This window comes from Ceratotherium simum, chromosome 11 (genome assembly GCF_057802395.1).
Source record: "Ceratotherium simum simum isolate JZ-2026a chromosome 11, ASM5780239v1, whole genome shotgun sequence".
Lineage (NCBI taxonomy): Eukaryota > Metazoa > Chordata > Mammalia > Perissodactyla > Rhinocerotidae > Ceratotherium > Ceratotherium simum.
The window spans coordinates 43638834-43659724 of NC_141910.1; the positions used below are offsets into that span (position 1 = coordinate 43638834).

The 20891-nt window shown below is 40.5% G+C and overlaps 1 protein-coding gene and 1 long non-coding RNA gene across 2 annotated transcripts in view; one reads left to right on the top strand and one right to left on the bottom strand.

Moving 5' to 3' along the window:
- Nucleotides 1-5191: 5191 nt before the first annotated feature.
- LOC147915987 (uncharacterized) lies at nt 5192-13667 on the bottom strand. The gene is made up of 3 exons (XR_015553667.1): nt 13225-13667; nt 8054-8105; nt 5192-7359 (listed from the first exon to the last, which is right to left on the bottom strand). It is a non-coding gene; the product is annotated as an uncharacterized LOC147915987 (long non-coding RNA).
- The window catches only part of HNRNPLL (heterogeneous nuclear ribonucleoprotein L like), a 36776-nt gene continuing 28618 nt past the window's right edge, over nt 12734-20891 (top strand). The window contains exon 1 of the mRNA XM_087436873.1: nt 12734-13052. Coding sequence (XP_087292999.1) covers nt 12864-13052 — 189 coding nt within the window. The 5' untranslated portion in view covers nt 12734-12863. The remainder of the gene's footprint in view (nt 13053-20891) is intronic.

The following is a 20891-nucleotide window of genomic DNA, read 5'->3' on the forward strand; positions in this document are numbered from 1 at the left end:
TGGCCCCCCTAAGAGATTACATCATTTGATGTAAAACATTGTAAACTTCTAGGATGAACGTGGAACCAATTTGTTCTACGTAATTTTAAGTAAATTTTAATTTGGTGTGATGATCATAGTACCTGCAGAAATGATGTTATTACAGTCTCATTCTTTAGGCTTCATAAACACCACCTTAAAAATCTGGTAGCTGTGAACATAGAGACCATGGCAGTGGCTAACAGTGGAGGAACAACTTTAGAGTAGAGGATGTACCCCATTGGCTTGTCAATGCCCAGCCTCCTCTGACCTAGTCTTCATCTCATTGCCCTTCATTATCAAAAGTGTTTAATCCAATTTATTGGAATTTTTTTCCCTGCTGGAAAAGAATTTAATGGGTACTGTCTGTATGTTATACCTAAAAATGGCTACGTATGAGAAATAATGATTTGCTTTATGTATAGTCAACTTTTCCAAAATATTTGTCTTACAAACTGAGGAATACCTATAGAATATAAAACTGGGAACTGGTGAGGTATTTTTTGTAAATCAGATGTAGTCTGATATTTATATAAATTTATACAAATGTTGACAATGGTTTTATTCTTTCCTAATCCTACAGTGTTAAGAATAGCCTACACTCTCTTTGTTCTATATTATATGCTTGCCATATTGAGTCAGCACATGTTCATAACTGAGGTTCTATTTCTTGTGCTCATATCCATTAACGACAGAATGAATGCTGTAAAGTATTCTGCAAATGATAGATGCTGTAATCCCTAATACATTTTTTATAAAATTGGGCATTGTCAAAATATTTTCAGTAACTTTCCTATGGAAGCCAAACATACATTAAGTTCTTACTCAAATCCAGTGATGGGGATCAGTGATGAAATAATTCTGAATTCACTTTTTTTTTCTTGTACAAAGTTTCCTTTGAAATCAGTGGCAATTCTGAATGTGAGGTAGCTCCAAAAAGCATTCTGCAGAATAAGAATCACGTCCAGTTTTAATGAGTCATTCTGTCCTTCTTCCCCATCTGAATCACATATCAATTTGGCTTGCTGAGTATTTTAAAAAATGATTTTGCAATCATCTACATAAAGTTTCTTTTGATGATATGATTATAAGAAGAAGATTAAAATTATTTCTAATAATGAAATGTATAATAATCTTTAAAGATGAAAACTCCTTAGAGGAGTTTGTGAATCATAACAGTACTCAATTTTAACTCTCAATATTTTTTTTTTTTAATTTTATTTATTCATTCCCCCAAAGCCCCAGTAGATGGTTGTATGTCATAGCTGTACATCCTTCTAGTTGCTGTATGTGGGACGCGGCCTCAGCATGGCCGGAGAGGCGGTGCATCGGTGCGCGCCCAGGATCCGAACCCGGGCCGCCAGCAGCAGAGCACGTGCACTTAACCGCTAAGCCACGGGGCCGGCCCCAAACTCTCAATATTTTTATTGCAAAAATATTAAAGAGAATGTTTAAAAGTTTCAATAACTTCATTACTCTATTAAAAATGCCTTTTTGGGGCCGGCCTGGTGGTGCAAGCGGTTAAGTGTGTGCGCTCCGCCGCGGCGGCCTGGGGTTCGCAGGTTCGGATCCTGGGCGCGCACTGACATACCACTTGGTAAGCCATGCTGTGGCGGCGTCCCGTATAAAGTAGAAGAAGATGGGCACAGATGTTAGCTCAGGGCCACTCTTCCACAAGAAAAAAGGGGAGGATTGGCATCGGATGTTAGCTCAGGGCTAGTCCTCCTCACGCACACACACACAAAAAGCCTTTTTAATTTTTGCAAATTTCCTTCCAGCTTTGTCTATATGTACATATATTTTATAAAACTGTGATCATAGAATATATACTGTATATGTAGTTCATCTGCTAAGGATTCTCAACTGAGAGCGATTTTGCCTGTAAGTGGACAGTTGGGAATGTCTGGAGACATTTCTGATGGTCTCTTCTAGGGGCAGGTGGGTGCTACTGGTATCTCATGGGTAGAGGCCAAAGATTTTGCTGCTAAACGTACTATAATGTAGAGCCTCCCTCAAAAAAAGAATTATCCAATCCAAAATGTCAATAGTGCCAAGGTTGAGAAACCCTTGTACACACATACACACGTTTGTATTATGCTTTTTACAACTTTCTGTTAAATAATAAATCCTTTTTAATTTTCAAAAGATTCTTATAATTATCACTTATTTCATCCAGTTGACAATCATAATTTATCAAATGATTTCCCCACTCCCTACATAACATTATGAACTTCTTCATACATATGGCTTCTATATTAGTTTGGATTAAACAAATTCTCATGAGTAAAATTACTCTGAGAAAGGGTATTATCATTTTAATGGCTCTTAAACTTGTATAGGGACCTTATAAATGTTAACTTCGGCAAATAATATTAATTCATTATTAATACTTTATCAAAGAAAATTAAAGTTTGCCTTTAATCACAGTTTCTAATGCTATAATTTTGTAAGTGGGAAGTAATGGTTTTGGGGGAGGATTATACCTGACAGTTTTAGCTTTTTGAATAGGCAATGTGATTTCAGGAGCAGAGAGGTTATCTCTTTACCCTCACTTATGTTCCCCATTATTTTTGAAATCTCACATAAGTCTATGGGGGGAAAAAAGGTAACTGTATGCCTTAGACTTCTTTAAGATATAAGTACTTGTCATGGACACAGAGAGGCTTGCAATGACATCTTACTCATCTTCATATTCATAGTGCCTGCGACAGGGTCAGGTTGAAACGTACATCATAACCATCTGTTGACCGGACAGAAGGGTAAGAGTAGTAACATGTGCAGCGACTGACTGAATGTGACTGACTTTACTGGGGCAGATGACAGCATAGAAAGCTTTGTGTTCCCACAAAGACATTAGCACTCATCTTGTGATTGGTTCTTATAGTTATCATTGTACTTAATGATTTAAAGATTGTTGCTCTTGCTATCAGACTCTGCTAGAAATATCTGCTAAAGCTGGAGGTAGAAGCCAAGATATTGAAGGTCTAGGGACAAACACATGGCACATGGCTCTTCCCCTCAGCCAGGAGAAAAAACACTCTCTAGCAAGATAACACTAGTTTTTGTTTAATTTAACAGGGATACAAAGGCATTAACAAATTAATGAATTGATGGATGAATTTTTAATAACTAGGGAATACGTGTACATAGCACAAAAATTGAGAAGTATGAAAGAATATATAAAGTATTTTTTCAAGACGTGTTTTCCAGTAATCCAGTAATCCAATTTCCCTCCCTGGAGGCTCTAACGTAGATATGTTAGGTATAGGCTAGAAACTGCAGTAACCAAGAGTTCCCAAAATAAGGTGCAGAAGCAAAATAGAAGTTTGTCTCTCTCATGTAACAGTCTAGAAGTATGTGGTCCAGGCTTGGGGGGTGGCTCTGCTCCATAAAAATCATCCGGGAAACTGGTGCTTTCAATCTTGCTGTTCTGCCATCCATTATATTGTTGTGCATCGTGGAAGCTAACTCAGTGCCACATCAGGACTCCAGCATGTAGGAAGGGAAAGAGAGGACATGGAGGGCAAACAATTTCTTTTTAAGCAAATGATGCAGAAGTTACACAGTCCTTTCTGCTCAGATTCCATTGGCAAGAACTTTTGTTACATGGCCAAGCTAGCTGCAAGGGAGGCTGGGATATTTAGTCTTTAGCTAGATGCCCAGCTGAAAATGTAGAAGAAGAGAACTGATTTTGTGGCTGTGGGTGTCTAAAAATAAGAATCAACTCTTTCACAATGTGCAATGGTGTCAACTTATTTATGAATCATTGAATCTGTCCCAGTACTGAATTGTGATGTCTGGCATGTCACAACTAGATCCCCCCTAAATACCAGGAAAGAAAGTAAATAGCAGTCAATAGAGGCCTGATGCTTCCATTCATTTCATTTCTAGATCATTTGTCTTCTTTAACCCATTCTTTTTTTTTTCCTTATATTTGAATCTCTATTGATAGAGACCTGATAATCCATAGGTCATTGGCAATCTCCCTCCTCCACTACAACACTGGGCAGAGATAATCTTTTAAAGTTGTGAAGTAGATGAAATTTATCTTTGGTGATTTCAGCTTTCTTTACCCTCCTTCCCTGGGCATACAATACCTACGGTGCCCTGACCAGTCAGAACCCCAGACCATAGGACACACGGGACTGCTCTCCAAGTAAGGCTGTGGCTACAAAATTTTCTCTCTTCTTTTCTCATCCAACAACTCCTTAGTGCTCTGCCTCCAGCTGGTTGATAGGGCTGTGAAATGGGGGACAGAGAAGAGGTTTAAGGGAGTGGTTGAAATGTTGCCACTTGTGAAAAAAACTCAATTTGATTAGGTAGAACTGTTGCCTTACCTAGTTTAAAACGACTAAAGTTTGTCTTATTGTTTGCAGGACAAAAAAATGTCTAAATTGCAGATGTGCACATTGGTATTTATGCAGAAACATTTCCAAATATCATTTTTGTACATTTTCACTTCTTTTCTGCAAAAAGTATTGCACTATGGAAACAATCAAGCAGACTGACTTTCTCTCTTCTCCCTTCCTATGGTCATTTTGGTGTCATTGGCAGAACAGCTGAAGCCATCTTAGAGACTTTCCTTTTAGATTGAGATAACGTGAAGTATTAGTACTATCATTTCTCACTGTAAATATTTATTACTAGAGTTGATTTGGTGATATGTAAGTTGATTATTGCTATCTTTAGCTCTCTTAATTTGTTGCAAGAATATTTAATATTTAAAAAAATTTCTGCTACTAATAAAACATTCCAAAAAGAGAACACGTATTGGCCAATACTTGACCAAAACTCAATAACTGACATATTATTCAAATAGTGCAATGCTTGCCACATCACAGCACAGGTAGAAAATATTAATATTTGTATTGTACACTGATGTAAGCTGGAGCCAACTAGCCTGGAGACTCTGCCTGCATCTGGCTCACCTAGCTCCCCAAGGGTTGAAGGGAATCATTATCTTAGCACACCCCACTCATTGGGCAGCCTGGTTGGAGAGAGCTTATCTAAAACACTGCTGTTCAAAATGTGGTCTTTGGGCCGCCCCGTGGCTTGGTGGTTAAGTGCGCGCGCTCCACTGCTGGCGACCCGGGTTCGGATCCCGGGCTCGCACCGACGCGCTGCTTCTCTGGCCATGCTGAGGCCACGTCTCACATACAGCAACTAGAAGGAAGTGCAGCTATGACACACAACTATCTACTGGGGCTTTAGGGGGAAAAATAAATAAATAAAATCTTTAAAAAAACAAACAAACAAACAAAAAAACAAAATGTGGTCTTCACATCAGCAGCATAAGCATCACCTGGGAGCTTGTTAGAAGTTTAGAATCGCAGTCTCTATCCCAATTTACTGAATCAGAATCTGCATTTTCCTAAGATTCCTAGGTGATTTATGTACACATTAAAATTTGAGAGCACCAATCTAGAAATACGGGGTAATATTACTAGATGGGAGGTTGCACTTATTGGGCATTAACAAAATAGCAAATCATTAAAATGTTTGTTTCCCTTGGAAGAAGTTGTACTAACGTGGCACTGCTTGGGATCTGAGGTTTGAGAACTGAGCTATAACTGAGCTATAGCTTTTCTGTCATCATGGAGGTTCTCTAGCATATTTCTTTAGGTGAGTGTGGAGGATAAGGAGGATTGCACCTAACAGCCATTTTATCTTCCTTCAAGCTTCAAGTATGCTTCATGTACTGCAGAGACTGGTAAGCAAAAAATCACATCCTTCAGACTCTCTTGCAGCTATTATTATGGAAGTACTTAGATTTCAACAACCAGATGCTTCCACACAAGATCTGGAAGTCTGTTTCTCTGGCAGGCACAGTTGTGGAGGCATTTTTTTTTCTTCTGTAGCAGAGATACAAGAAGTCCCATTGTTCAGTCCTTAGCTTCAGGAACATCAGGCAGCGTGGGGCACTGTATCCATTTTGCTGGTTCAGATTGCAGACGGTATGGTGTGATTCCGGAGCTGGCTGTGCAAGTGGCAGCTTCCTGATCCTGGTGGCCTCCAGACAGTGGCTGTGGGGGTGTAGTTCTGAAGCTGTCAGTTTCTCAACAAGGAAAAGCACAGCTCTTTTCGTATCCTAGTTCTGACGCATGGTTTCGAGAACCACTCCATTAATACTTTCAATTATTCTTTAAGTATTTTAATTCTTCCAGCTTAAACTAACTGGAGTGGATTCTGTTCTCTGCAACTGAACTTTGATTGATATAGTCTGCTCTATCTGTTTTCAGGACCACTCATGTATTCATTGATTTATTGGCAAATATTTACTGAAGGCCTTCTCTGAACAGGTGTTGATATATAGATATATTTTCAGATGTATAAAACAGTAGTTTTAGTTTGTACAAATTATATGTTGCCTTAAAAATTATATTCCTAGGAAAGTAGTTCCATCCAAATAGGGCAGAAAAATTAAAAGTTCTGTTTCCAGTCACCATTGATAGTTCATATGTCCTCATTAGTACAGTGAAAAGGTGGGAATTTTGAGACAAACGATTAGTCTTTCTGAACTTCATCTGCCAAATGGAGACAGTAAGGACCTGCCCTGTCTGCCTCATAAGGTTTCTGTGAGAATCAAATGAGGCAATGTATGTGAAACTGCTTTGTACATAGTATAGTGCTACACAATGCTGGTTATTTATTTATAATTAGTAATAATAGTAACTTTATCACAAAGTTTTCAACATCAGATGCTTATGATACCACCTTTAAAGAAAACTATTTTTGTTTGCCTAATTCTCAATTCAGTGAAAATTCTGATTTTCATATAATGGTGTTCTTAAAGACAAATTGGAGAGTCACTACTCACTTTGTGAAAGGAATTTTCACTTTTGAAAAATACTCACAATAGGAAATCTTTCATTAAATGTGCCTATCTCACCTTTAATACAATTGATTTGTAAAATTATATACATTTTGGTACATCTAATGCACAAAATGAACCATATTTGTTTAGTTGTTTGAAAAATGGAATTATATTTTTAAAATCATCTCATTTCAAATATGAGTGAGGAGCAAATCAAACTGTAGATTAGTCTTGAGAAACCTGCATAGACATAATTTGCAAAATTTACATGCTTTGTTTTACGTGCTTTTTCTTTTTTTTTTTTAATTTTTTAAAAAATTTTATTTATTTATTTTTTTCCCCCAAAGCCCCAGTAGATAGTTGTATGTCATAGCTGCACATCCTTCTAGTTGCTGTATCTGGGACGCGGCCTCAGCATCGCCGGAGAAGCGGTGTGTCGGTGCGCGCCTGGGATCCGAACCCGGGCCGCCAGCAGCGGAGCGCACCCAACCGCTAAGCCACTGGGCTGGCCCCTTCTTTTTCTTGAGCTATGAGAAAGAGAAGGTTAATTAAGACCAACAAATGTCTAGTCAGTGCCTACTATGTACCAGGCATTGTTCTAGGTGATGAAGATACAAAGACGAATGAAGTACAGTCCTTCCCTATCCTACAGTCCAGTCGAGCACTGCGCAAAGCAGCAGCCAGTTGTACATGTGGCTATCGATCACTTAAAGTGCGGCTAGTATGACTCTGAAACTGAATTTTACATTTCATTTAATTTTAATTAATTTAAATGTAAATAGCCACATGTGACTAGTGACCACTTTTTTGGACAGCACAGGTCTAGGCCAAACCCAATAGCAGACTTGTGGCTACCAAAGAAAGGATGCATAGGCAAAACACTGTTCTTCCGTCTTAAAATAAAGGTGGCCTATTAATTTCCTGGTCTTAGAGGTGAGGGGTGGGGAAAATACTGCAATGGTTTAGGAAAGTAAATAGCAACAAGGGAAACAATTACACAATTCTGTTTACAATCTGTTCTATTCGATTCAAATGCCCCCTAAAATATTCAGAACGCAAAGATGTTGCTACGGCCAAGAAAGTTGAAGACAGCAAAGGTCAAAAAGCCAAGGTCTAAAACACCTAATTTATGTGTTATCTTTAGCATCCCTTGTCATTTTTATAGTGGTCTCAGCATCAAAGATCAAGAAAGATGAATGAGCGAATTCATAACTTGCTTACCAAGGAAATTTCCTTGATGGGATGAGGTGGGCTGTTCCAAGATATTTTTATTCTGGAATTAAAATAGAGTCAAATTAAAAAAGACAGAAAAGAAGAATTGAGAGCTCAAGTGGTAGCAACTACTTGTTAATTTTGTTTTATCTATATTTTCACATGCAAGATGAATTTACTTTGATAAATTCTATTTACTCTCAACTGTGGACAGAAATGCTATGATTTCACTCTTTATTAAAATTATGTTTAAAGATGTCTAAAACACAATCAATTCACACGTGTCAGAGAGAAAAATGAACATAGTTTAAATATTTCTAAAACTAAGATAAGTGACTATAACTGATAACAAGAATCTGAATTTTACCTGTCATTATCTGGTATATGAGCCAGTCCTTCTAAGGTCAATCTGCTTTATTTTTGCAGATTTATTACAAATTATTATTTTTTAAAGAGGTCAAACATGGTGGCAACTCTAGCCCCAAGGCGGATATGCATGAAGATAGCACCTGAAGGCGAATACCACTGTGGTTACACTTGACTACACAGGGAGCTAATATTGCTCAAGGCACTTCCTGCAGGGCGCATCCTCTTGGAACAGGGGCTTCTTTTCACCATAATTAACCAAATGTGGATTGAATCAAAGGGGCTAGTTTGGGTAACAGCACGCCAGTGCTCATTTGTGGGGATCTCTGTCAAACAAGAAAGTGGTAACATCACAAATAGTATACTCTGGATTTGAAAACGTTTCGTAGGAACTAATTGATTTGTCTCTGAATGGACTTTGGTCTAAGCTGGATTTCACATTAAACATGTCTTAATTAAAATATACTTCTACGGTTCCAATCCTTTAGAAATGTGGCTCACAAGTAAGGTGTGCATGAAGGTTTTATTTTATTTTTTGCAGGAGCTGAAGCAGGAAACCAAAGTTTTGTATATTCAATGAAATAGCAGCTATACCGAAAATTGAGTTTGGGTATGAAAACCTCATAATTTGCATCTCTAGTTGTTCAAATCATGCATCCATCAGAAAATGGTGACACTTTTCTTATGATTTCTGGGCCTTTCTTATAGAAATGAAATTTAAAAATGAACATTAAAACAGTGCATTATATTTGTAATTTCCTACAGAAGCTTATACCAATGAAAATGGTGAAAACTATAATCTATTCACCGCTTCCCAGAATTACTGCTGTATAAACGCTGGCAGAAATTAGTGAATGAATTATTGATATGAAGTATTGATAAATGACTGTAAATTTGATCTGTATGTCCATGGCAGTAAATAACACAATAATTAAATCATCATTCTTCATGATGAAGAATACAGGCTCTGGACTCAGATTGCCTGGGTTCCAATTCTGTCTCTCCAGCTTACTGTGAGTCTCTTAACCTCTCCTAGACTGTTTCTTTAATTGTACAATGGGCATAGTATAGTAATAATAATGTGTCTGTTAGAGGGCTTCTGTTAGAATTTATTGACGACACTTGTAGTGATAGCACAGTGCCTGGCACATTGTAAGTGGCTGTTATTATTATTACATGTATATTATATGTGCCCTGTAGCCAATCTCTTAGGTATGTGACTTGTTTCCTCAACTTGACTGCAAGCTTTGAGAAGGCAGGAACCAGCTCATATAGTTTTCTAGTCCCTTCATCACTTAGCACAATGTCTTATAAATTACTTTACACAGGTCAGCAATGAGATTTAAAACTAAATGGCAATTTGGGGCTAGATTATAAGGACCTTGACTCTCAGTTTCCCCAGGCCTGCCCTGGACCTGTCTCCTACTCTAGTATAACTGCCAAATTCCCTTTGAGTTGTGGGAACCAGAGCTCACGGCTGCTGCCTACCTCAATCAACAGCAGCCAATCGAATCAAGCACTCAGACAATTGGCCAAAGGTCTGAGGCTATATATAGTGCAAAATAGATTCTAGATTGAATTAAATAACTGACTTATTATTCTCATGGCATTTAGGAGCTGTTTCCGAGTCTCTTCGGTATTTCCAGCTACCAGGCAGTGTGTAATTTCTTTATCTCATCTGAGTTAAATCACGCAGAATATAACTTACGCCCAACTTCTTTAGCTCTTCCCCTGGTATAGCGATGAGTAAGTTAGCATTTTCCATATCAAAGAACCTACTGTCACTGTCACTGAACAACTCATCTGCAACAAGCTCAAAGGTCACTCATGGTCAATGTTCTGACCTATGTCCTTTAAACATGCTTTTTAAGTTTTACTTCTTCAGTTTTTCTACTTAGTTTGATTTGAGCTATTTGAAAAAAGAATTAAATTTAGTAATTGGTACATATTGACTGCTACCTACTGTTAGTGAAGTAAATGCTGAGTACAGCAGCAAGGTTCGGCAAGGCTGGGTTTCCTTATTAATTGATGTGAGAGTTGCATTTTTAACCTGGTATAATCCATAGGTTGGATTTAGGCTTTGAGAATTTAAAATATTTTCACCATCACACGAAATATTTGGAGAGTTTGTATAAGGCCTTCTGCCTTCTCTCATTCTTCCTAATGCTCTTCCTCATCTGTAGCCAGCTCCAAAGCTCCCTCTTCTATCCATTTCCATTTTATCTTAATTTAAAAAATAAATTTCTAATTGTTTTTTAGTTCTATTTTGTCAGTGTACCTTTGCAGCCACACACAAATTTGATTATAGCCGTAGAGCGCTGTGAAAAAGTTTTGCAATTGAATTCCAAAATGACAGGCAGTGTAAATTATAAAGTACAAAACAGTGTATGTTAAAGCATTGTCAATAATAAAAAAAATGGCTTTTCTGGAGGAAATAACTTTGGAAAGGAGAGAAGTAGGCTGGGGGAGGAAACAATACACACTGTTAGGAAAGGAAGAGCCACATTTTAGGGAAGCATTTGAGGGACAAGGACAACGGAAACACTTAAGAGACTCTTGATCCTAGGCAATTGTCCAAGGCTTACGTCACAGAGGGCAGTTAGCTTGCTTTAGATTTGCCAGTTTCTCTCCTGAAAGATATACTGGACATTTACTTCCCAAGGATCACTCATTCAGCATTGTGGAGCACCTAAATAGTGCCACCGACTGTACAGGAACTGGGTTTGCAAAGATGAAAAGAGCACACACAGTTCCTGTCTTCAAGCACTCCTAGTCTTTAAAATAGAACATGCTGGCTGGTCCCATGGCTTGGCAGTTGAGCGCTTGCCATCTGTTACTGGCGGCCACGGTTCGGATCCCGGACGCGCACCGAGGCATCGCTTCTCCCGCCATGCTGAGGCCCCATCCCACATACAGCAACTAGAAGGATGTGCAACTATGACATACAACTATCTACTGGGGCTTTGGGGGGAAAAAAATAGCAGGACGATTGGCAATAGATGTTAACTCAGAGCCGGTCTTCCTCAGCAAAAAGAGGAGGATTAGCATGGATGTTAGCTCAGGGCTGATCTTCCTCACACACAGACACACACACACACAAAATAGAACATCCTAAGAGGTAGGTATAAAGGGCCCTCTTGCAAAAAGAGAAAGCAGCAACTAAAAGCTTGGAAGAGTCTTCAGGGCTCCACAGAGGAAGTGAGCTGTGGTCTGAAGGGCAAATAGAATTTTGATAAGGCTTTTGTATGTTTCAAAAATAAATATTAACGTGAAATAAATAGACTGCCCAGAAGAGAAAGAGTTGGGATGAAGGATGAGATTTCATATGGAAGGTTTAAAAGACATTTACTCGGAGCAGGAACTTACATAGATAAGTCCCCTATAATTGTCAGGAAAGAAGGGTCCAGATGAGAAATGAGTGCTAACTGATCAAACTAACATTCGCCCATGTGGAGCATTTTCTTCAGACTTGCACCTTGCTGCATTCAGTAAATGTTCACTGCTGTTCTCGAATATCTAGTTAGGGACAAGGAGAAAGTCCACCCACTTCGATCAGATTTTGCAAACGACATAGAGAGAAGGCTCCTTTCATGGTTGCAAACCCTTTTTTCCCCTCACCCCCTGCAGTTTCAGGGCTGTGTGAGGTGTATCTAAAGGGATTTTAGAGGTTTTCCTCATCCTCTTTTGAAGAGAAGTAATAAAAGCATTTAAATTAGCGGGAGCGTGGTTAACACCCGCAGCCCTGGCCCTACTGCACGTCTCATCGCCCGCCCGGGCTCACCCCGCGCCTCGCCTCAGGTTAGCCTAACAGCGCTAACGTCCGCGGCGCTGCAACGGCTCTTGGGCGGCGCGCGGGGAGCGTTGCGCGGTCGGGACTCGGAGGCTAGCGGCGAGTTCAGAAAGCGCAGGGCAGGGGGCAAGGCCGGTTGTGGGCGGCTTTTGACGAACAGCCATTCCAGCCAATTGGAAGCCTGGTCGACTTTTCTCCCTGCCAATAGGGAGCGAGGCCCAGGCTGGGGGGGGGGCGCTTCCCGCAGGCTGCGGCTGGATTCGATCCTGCGCGGCGGCGGCGGCGGCGGCGGCGGCTCGGCCTGGGCTGCAGGGAGGGGATTAGGGGAGGAGGGAAAACCGGAAGCCACGGTCGCGTCCCCATCCTTAGATTCGCTCTCCTGGGCTGGTGAACGGAGACAGAGGAGGAGAGAGAGGCTGAGGGTTGGCTCCGTGATAAAGGGGAGCGGCCGCTCCGGAGCCTCCTCCCGGGGCGCCCCCGTCATCCCGGCCGCTCTCCGCGCTCACCGGCTCCAGGGCGCGCGGCCCCCGCAGACCGGCCGGCCGGCCGGCAGACCTTTGCTGAAGAGGCGCTGCCCGCGGCGGGGACTGGCCTGCGGCGTCCGAGGCCCGCGCCCCGCCGCCACCCCCATCCGCCTGCCAGCCGGTCCCTCCAGCCGCCGCCATGTCCTCCTCCTCATCCTCCCCCAGGGAGACGTACGAGGAGGACCGGGAGTACGAGAGCCAGGCCAAGCGCCTCAAGACCGAGGAGGGGGAGATCGATTACTCAGCCGAGGAAGGCGAGAACCGCCGGGAAGCGACGCCCCGGGGCGGGGGCGATGGCGGCGGCGGCGGCCGGACCTTCTCACAGCCGGTAACAAAGCGCGGCGCCCCGTCCGCTGTGCCTGGCGGCTCCCCGGGAAGCAGGGCCCGGCGCGGGGACTCGGCTCAGGGGCCTCCCGCCCGCCTCGTTTCCCTTTCCTGCCGTGCTGCCCGGGTCGGGAAGCGCCGGCTTTGCTCTTTGGGGCTTTTCTTCTTCGCCCTACCTGTTTCCCGCATCCCTACCGCGAATCCGGCCCCGGCCTGGCCGCAGGCCCCGCCGCGAGTCGGCCGCCGGCCCTGAACTTGGGGAGGGTCGCGGGGCGGGGGCGGCGGGGAGGCGTTGCTTCCACTCGGCCGGGCTCTGGTGCGCGATTAGCTCTTTGTTAGTCTAAGTCCTGCGGCCGCTGGCCGGCGTCGGGACGACCCTTGAGCTCCTCCGCCCACAGCATCCGCGCGCTGGTGACGATCGCAGGATGGTGGCGTCGGTTCCGCCGAGGGCTCTCCTCGCCCGGGTCCAGAGGAGAGCCGTAGCTAAATGACAGGGTGGCGCTCCCACCCTAGTTCTCCTAAAGGTTTAATTAAAAAATTTTCCCTCTTGGTAGGCATGGCGTGCATGCTTTGCCACCCAGTTTCATGATTACGGCTCAGTACCGTGTTTAGCTTTCCGGTAAAAAAAAATGTGTTGGTAGGTGTTGGCACACCCTTACTTCCAAGTAAAACAGATCTTAAGATCAGCTCAGTTCTTCACTGAGTTTGTTCCACATTTGCCCCACGAAAGAAGGAACAGAACTCAGGACTGCATTAAACACACGTTCCTAGATTCTTGTTTCATCAAAAATGTTAGCTGGAGGCAGAAGGAATGTGAAAATCGTTTTATTCAGAGCAAGTAGTAACTCAGCTTCAGTTGGATGGAGACTGTAAGGAAACAAAGCAAAGCAAACGTTTTTGCCCTTTTTTGGTGCCCTAAGCCTTATCTCGTAATGACTTAGATGTTCTTTAAACATTGAACACATTTTGTGATTTTTTTTTTAAAGCAAACTTTACCTGAAAGTTACAAAATTATACACATGTATTCTATTATTAGATTAAAATGTTTCTCATCCTTTATAAGAGGCAAGCCTTTAAGCTATTGTTTGATTTTTTTATGTAAAAGATTCTGGTCAACAGTCCCCAGTGTTTGAGTTTTCAAATACAATACTGTGACAGATCAGGTTGCAACACATTTAAAAAAGGAACTTTTTCTTCCTCTAAATAAAATCGTTTCCTTATGGTTAGATATTACTTTGATTTTATTGTCTGTTTATTTGGAATATTCAAAACGTACCTTGGAAGTGTGAATAAAGGAAGTACATTTCTTCTTAAGAAGTTTTAGTTCAAATCCAACTCCATTGTGGAAGTTGGAAACAGGAATATTATAACTGATGTTTAGGTGTATTGGATCAGTGTATTTCTTTTGCCAAAAGTGTTGCTTGAGTTTTTGTGCAGCAGCATGCAATGTCTTCCATTAAGTATGTTAAAAAGGTACTTTAAGCAGTTTATAAAATTTTTCTTTTGAAGACATTAAACGTTAAGTGAGTAGTAATATTTTGGATACTGGGAAGAAAATAACATATAATTAATATATCCAAAGTGAATTGTATGGAGCAATGGAAATAGCTCTGGGGCAGGGCTTGGGGAGAGTCAGGAGTCTTAGCACAATCTGTGTGACCTTGGGAAAGTCAGTTAACTACTATTGAGTTCTGTTAATCTGTAAAATGTCAAAGTTGAGCTACATGCCTTCCATACCTGAAGTTGTACTTCAGTAATTAACGTAATACAGCTTTTAAATTACCCAGGCAGGAACTAATATATATACAGATTGAGTTATAAATTCTAATTTTTGTTTATCTTACTGCTATGTTTCTTAGAGGGTGAATTGCTTTTATTTAACAGTGGAACCAGTATTGCACCGCAAAATCTAATAAAGGCTTATTGTTCCTGTTTTTAAACATTTTTCTTCATGTAATTTTTGGTGGTATTTTGAAATCATTGCAACTATGGAAACCTGTACATAATAAAATTCTATTATGTTAGGAATTCCCTGGATAGAAGTTTGCTGTCTGGTGCGTCATCATCCAGAAATATGGTTATCCAACTAATTGAAAGGGTTTGGCTTAACCTCAGTGGTCCTTCAGCATAGCCAGAGAACTGATACCTTTGAGTCAAACTGTTAAAAGTAGATGCAGATTAGGTACAATGATGGGCGATATTCTCAACTTAAGTTGGAAGTTAGTAAAGTGTAAAGTGAGACTTCAAAGATTTACGTTGTTTGGCTTTTCCTAATTAAGTTTTCATGAGTGCTTTAATAATATATTAACTAAATTTAAAGAGGAAAGTGAGTATTTAATAAAAAGTGTTTCTACAAATACTCCTAATTTAAAGATGAATTGATCATTGTGAATGATTGTGGTGTTTTTAAGGTGTAAAGAGAAATGAGTTAGTAGTTTGGGTATGAGAAATAAGACACCCTTCAAATTTGTGTCTTCTGGCACTTATTTTGAAGAGCAAAAACTCTCAGAGTGTTTCAGATTCACTGGGCTGCATTGTTGAACAAACCTTGGTTATGGAGGTCAGTGCTGTGTCTTATAAAATTACTTTCTTCTCAGGGAGTGTTGTTCTTTAAATTTAGTAGGCATGACCTTCAAGATCATATTAATAGTAAATTTCTGTGTCTGCTTTTAAGAAAACAGCTTGACTTCCGAATATTAGGGTTTTACTTGGCAAAACCAATTGAGAAATTGAATTGGGAGGTTACTTAGAAAAAAATCTGCTTTTAAAAAGACGGGTATCAATAAAAATTTATGGAGTGCCAGTTCATTTTGGAGACGTGCAAGTTTTTCTTTTACTCTCTTCTGCTGGTGAGAAACAGGCAAATCAAAGATTGTTCAAGTGATTTGTTTGCTGATGAGGTAAAAAATTTAAGTTTCTCAACTCTTAATAAATAGACTTGTAAGATGGCAAAATGCCAAGATAAAAATGTAGATCCTAGGATTTCCAAACAAAGGAATATACATTATGTAGAAAATCTAGTTTGAATTTAAGATACACTATTATACTTTAATGATCTAAATTACAGAGATGATAGGAATATTATGATGGCTTATTGGATGAATATGGGATGGAAGATGGGATGAGGTCACTTTGTTAGTTTAGTCCCACAGCAAAAGTTTAGAGACTGTGACATTGAGTATAGTAATACACTCTGGGGAATAAAAAAGTTCAAGGATGTGTGCCCTGGAGATAAGTGCCAGAGCCTTGAGGCTTTTATAGCAGTAATATCCTGTGTCTCCTTCAGCTAAACTGCTGCGGTAGAGTGAGGATTTTCAGGCCTAGTTTTGGGAGATGAAAAGTAGTAGGTTTAACTACCTTTTGGTTTTGTAGGTTTAACTATCTTTTGGTTTTAACAAGTGACGATATTTCTTCGTGTTAGCACATACAGTGAAAGGAGCTGTAGTAGAGCCATAAACCCAACCAAGGCAGGTATCTTGGCTCTGCTACCAACATACTTTGTGGCTTAACTTCTCTGGAACTCAACTTGGTACCTAGCACATGAGATAGTTGGGTTAGATGATCACTGTGATCTCTTAACTCATTAAAAAGTAATACTTGAGCCCCTACTGTGTGCTAGGTGCTGTTCTTAGTGATGGGGAAATAATAGTAAAAAAAAGTTACATATTTAAACATCTTTGATTATGCATCATTTAGTGTTTTTTTTTACTCTACGAAGTTGAATACAGCTTTCAAAGCTTGCAGTTGCAGCCACAGCAACAACTCAGATGAACTTAAGCAAAACAAAAAGTGGGCAGGGGTTGGGGAATTGATTACCTCATGTAACTGGGAAAGCAAAGTTGTGGCACTAGTTTCAGACGTGGCTGGATCCAGGGATTTAGATTATGTCATAGAGACTTGGTTCGGTCTCTTTCCATATTTCAGCCTGTTTTCTTTATGTAGTGATAAAGCTAGGCTTACATTCTTATAGCTAGCAAATAAAGAGAACACTTTCTCTCCCCCAGTGTCCATATCTATCCCTTCTGATCAACCATTTTTTGTCTCCCCCTCCCATCAGCTAATCACTGGGCTACCTCTGAAGTTGTGGAGGCATGACTGTGTGATTGAGAATACCAGTGGAATAATATGGAGTTGAGGAGTTTTTCTTTCCCTCTCTCCCTCCCTCTCTCCCTCCCTTCCTCTTTCCCTTCCTCTCTCTCTCCCTTCCTTTCTCTCTCCCTTTCTCTCTCTTTCTTTTGTGTGTAACCAGAAGAAGGGGGAATGGGTTCTGGGTAGGCAAAACCAAAAGATTTCTTTCTACTACATGAGCAAAAAAATAAAGATTATTTTTTAAAAGTTATTTGAATCATATGGCTGTTATTTTTAATCTTTGCTCTGTAATGTGATCAAATGTACCTAAAAACTGTGGATAGAAAAATTAAAGGGTTTCCCATATTTTGGATCTGCTGTATTATTTCCTCAAAAAAAAAAAAGGAAAAAGACCAAGTAAAGAGAAGTGATTGTTTAATTTAGTAAGAAAAAATATGTAGTTAATTCTAAGCATAGTGTGAGTTAAAAAATATTTGCAGCTGCCCCTTAAAACTACTTTGATCTTGGTCTCTATGAAGTATCCAAAGTAACGAGGGGATAATCTTAAATATCTGGAAATACCGTATTCATTTCTTGGTACTGTGTTGATAAATTCTAATGTATCCAGAGAAAGAAGGAGAAGGCACTTGAAATCACACTGTAGGAGGAGTGACAGAAGAACCTGAGGGATATTTAGCCTGAAGGGTAAGCTTAGGTGTGATTTAAGAAATCATTACAAATAACTGGAAGGTTATCATGTAGAAGAGAGAAATGTAGATAAAGGTAGGGAGTGCCAACTAACATTTATTGAACCCTTGTTCAATAACTACATCCAGCACTGTGCTAGACATTTTATATTTGTGGTTCCATTTATTTATTGTAATCTCGCATAATAAGGATTTTGGTTTCTTTCTTTCTTTCTTTCTTTTTTTAATAGTGAAACTGAGGCTCAGAAAGTTTAAGTAGTTAGCCTATTCACTGAGCCAGTAAATGTCCAGAGATTCAAACGCTGGTCTGACTCCAAAGGCCATTTTGGATAGGAAAGTACAGGGAGACAGATCTGAGTGCATATTATGAAGAACTTCCTAAAAATATAATGGATTGTCTGATGAGGTAGTGTGTTTCCTGTCATTGGAGGTATTTAAGGAGAGGCTGGATAATCACTTGGCAGTGGGTCTGTGTGTGTTTGGTGTTGGGGGATGAGTTATTGAATTTGAGGCTGGTCTTTTTTAATCCTCTAATTATAGGAGGGCAGAAAAGGTTGTTCAATGGCTGTAGAGCACATATGAGTTTTCAGTTAAATTGTTGCTTTACTACATGAAGAGATGTAAATGGGACTTCTCAGTCCTCTCAGATAGAAGCTTCATTTATACTCTGCTGAGCTTCCCTTCTCTTCAGTAGAGCCAGGTCTTCAATCTGCAATAGTCAAAATTAGTACTTAAGATTGGTATTATTAGAGTTTGTCCCTGAGATAGCCTTTGAGGGGCTGGGAGTTTGGAATGGTTATGATGAGACGGGTCTATAGCATGCAGTGGGGACTAAATAATGCCTTCATTATAATTGACCCAGTTTACCTGAAGAAGGGATTGAGTAATTAAAAAAAAAAAAAGTTATGGGCCCGCCCGGTGGCACAAGCGGTGAAGTGCGTGGGTTCTGCTGCAGTGGCCTGGGGTTCACAGGTTCAGATCCTGGCTGCGCACCGACGCACTGCTTGTCAAGCCATGCTGTGGTAGCGTCCCGTATAAAGTAGAGGAAGATGGGCACGGTTGTTAGCTCAGGGCTAATCTTCCTCAGCAAAAAAAAAAAAAAAAAAGAGGAGGATTGGCATTGGATGTTAGCTCAGGGCTGATCTTCCTCACACACGCACACACAAAAAAAAGTTAAAAAAAAAGTTAATGTAAATTGCAGATGTGAGTTCATTTGCTGGATGCTCACTTGGAATATTGTTTCTAGTCTGGTAAATGGACCAGGAGAGAGCCTAGATAACTAAACATTTGAAATGGAAAGAATTTGGGCTTCTGTATGAGAAAGGATTAAAAAAAAACTCGTTAAGCTGGAGAAGAGATGATCAAAGTATTAATATATGGAGAGGGTAAACGGTATTGATTTACTCACCAAATGCATAGAAGAGGTAATTTTAGGGTAGGTAAAAGAAGCTCTGCAGATGATTTCAGATTTTTTATCACCAGTATGTAGTATAGGTAGAGATAAGAAATTAATTGATTTAAGAAAAGCATTAGTATTTGGGGGGAAAGAAATGGGGTGGTGAAAATATAGTTTAAAAAGATATCTTTTATTTTATTTATTTATTTATTTATTTATTTTGTGAGGAGATCAGCCCTGTGCTAACATCTGCCAACCCTCCTCTTTTTTTTTTTTTTGCTGAGGAAGACTGGCCCTGGGCTAACATCTGTGCCCATCTTCCTCCGCTTTATGTGGGACGCCGCCACAGCATGGCTCGCCAAGCTGTGCGTTGGTGTGCGCCCGGGATCCAAACTGGCAAACCCCAGGTCCCCGCAGCGGAGCACATGCACTTAACTGCTTGTGCCACCGGGCCGGCCCCAAAAGATATCTTTTATTTTTTTTATTTATTTTTTTGTGAAGAAGCTCAGCCCTGAGCTAACATCCGTGCTAATCCTCCTCTTTTTGCTGAGGAAGACTGGCCCTGAGCCAACATCCACCGCCAATCCTCCTCCTTTTTTTTTGCCCCAAAGCCCCGGTAGACAGTTGTACATCCTTCTAGTTGCTGCCTGTGGGACACGGCCCCAGCATGGCCAGAGAAGCGGTGCGTCTGTGCACGCCCGGGATCCCAACCCGGGCCACCAGTAGCGGAGTGCGCGCACCCAACCGCCAAGCCAACCGGGCCGGCCCGATATCTTTTAATATATCAGTTTCATATTTGGAAACAACCCTAGGTTTTTTTTTTTTAAATAAAATAGAGAAAGGATGAGAAATTTTTAAGTTCAAGGAAAAAGGACATAATTTAAAGACAGAAATATCAAGGTAGGTAAACTCATGAATGGCAGATTCGTTGAGTGGGAATAAGGGAAATATGGGTATGGGGTACGTTTTCAACCTTGAGGTTAAGATAATTTTTCTTCCCCTAAGTACCGTATTGATTGCATTTAACATCTTCCAGCTTTTAAAGAATGACTTAAGTCTGGATCGATTCCATTTGGGAAATATAATTAAATAATAACATATTAAAATCAGATCTTTTGAGGGATTTTTAAATTGTAATTTAAAATCCATTTTAAAAATCCTGTAATCCGGGGCCGGCCCCATGGTTTAGCGGTTAAGTGAGCACGCTCTGCTACTGGCGGCCCGGGTTCGGATCCCGGGCGCACACTGATGCACCGCTTCTCGGGCCATGCTGAGGCCGCGTCCCACATATAGCAACTAACAAGATGTGTAGCTATGACATATAACTATCTGCTGGGGCTTTGGGGAAAAAAAGGAGGAGGATTGGCAGTGGATGTTAGCTCAGAGCCGGTCTTCCTCAGCAAAAAGAGGAGGATTAGCATGGATGTTAGCTCAGGGCTGATCTTCCTCACACACACACACACAAAATATCCTGTAATCCATTTTTTTAATGAGAAGACCAATTTGAAAAATAGTCATATTTTTTAGCACTATATTCAAGATAGTGGTTATCCATGATAGGAAGGGAAGTAGGAGGAAGAAATGTGTTCATCTGATAGTGTTTTATTTATTAAACTGGATGGCCAGTTAATGAGTATTTTTTGTATTGTTCGTCATACCTTTTTGCAGGTCT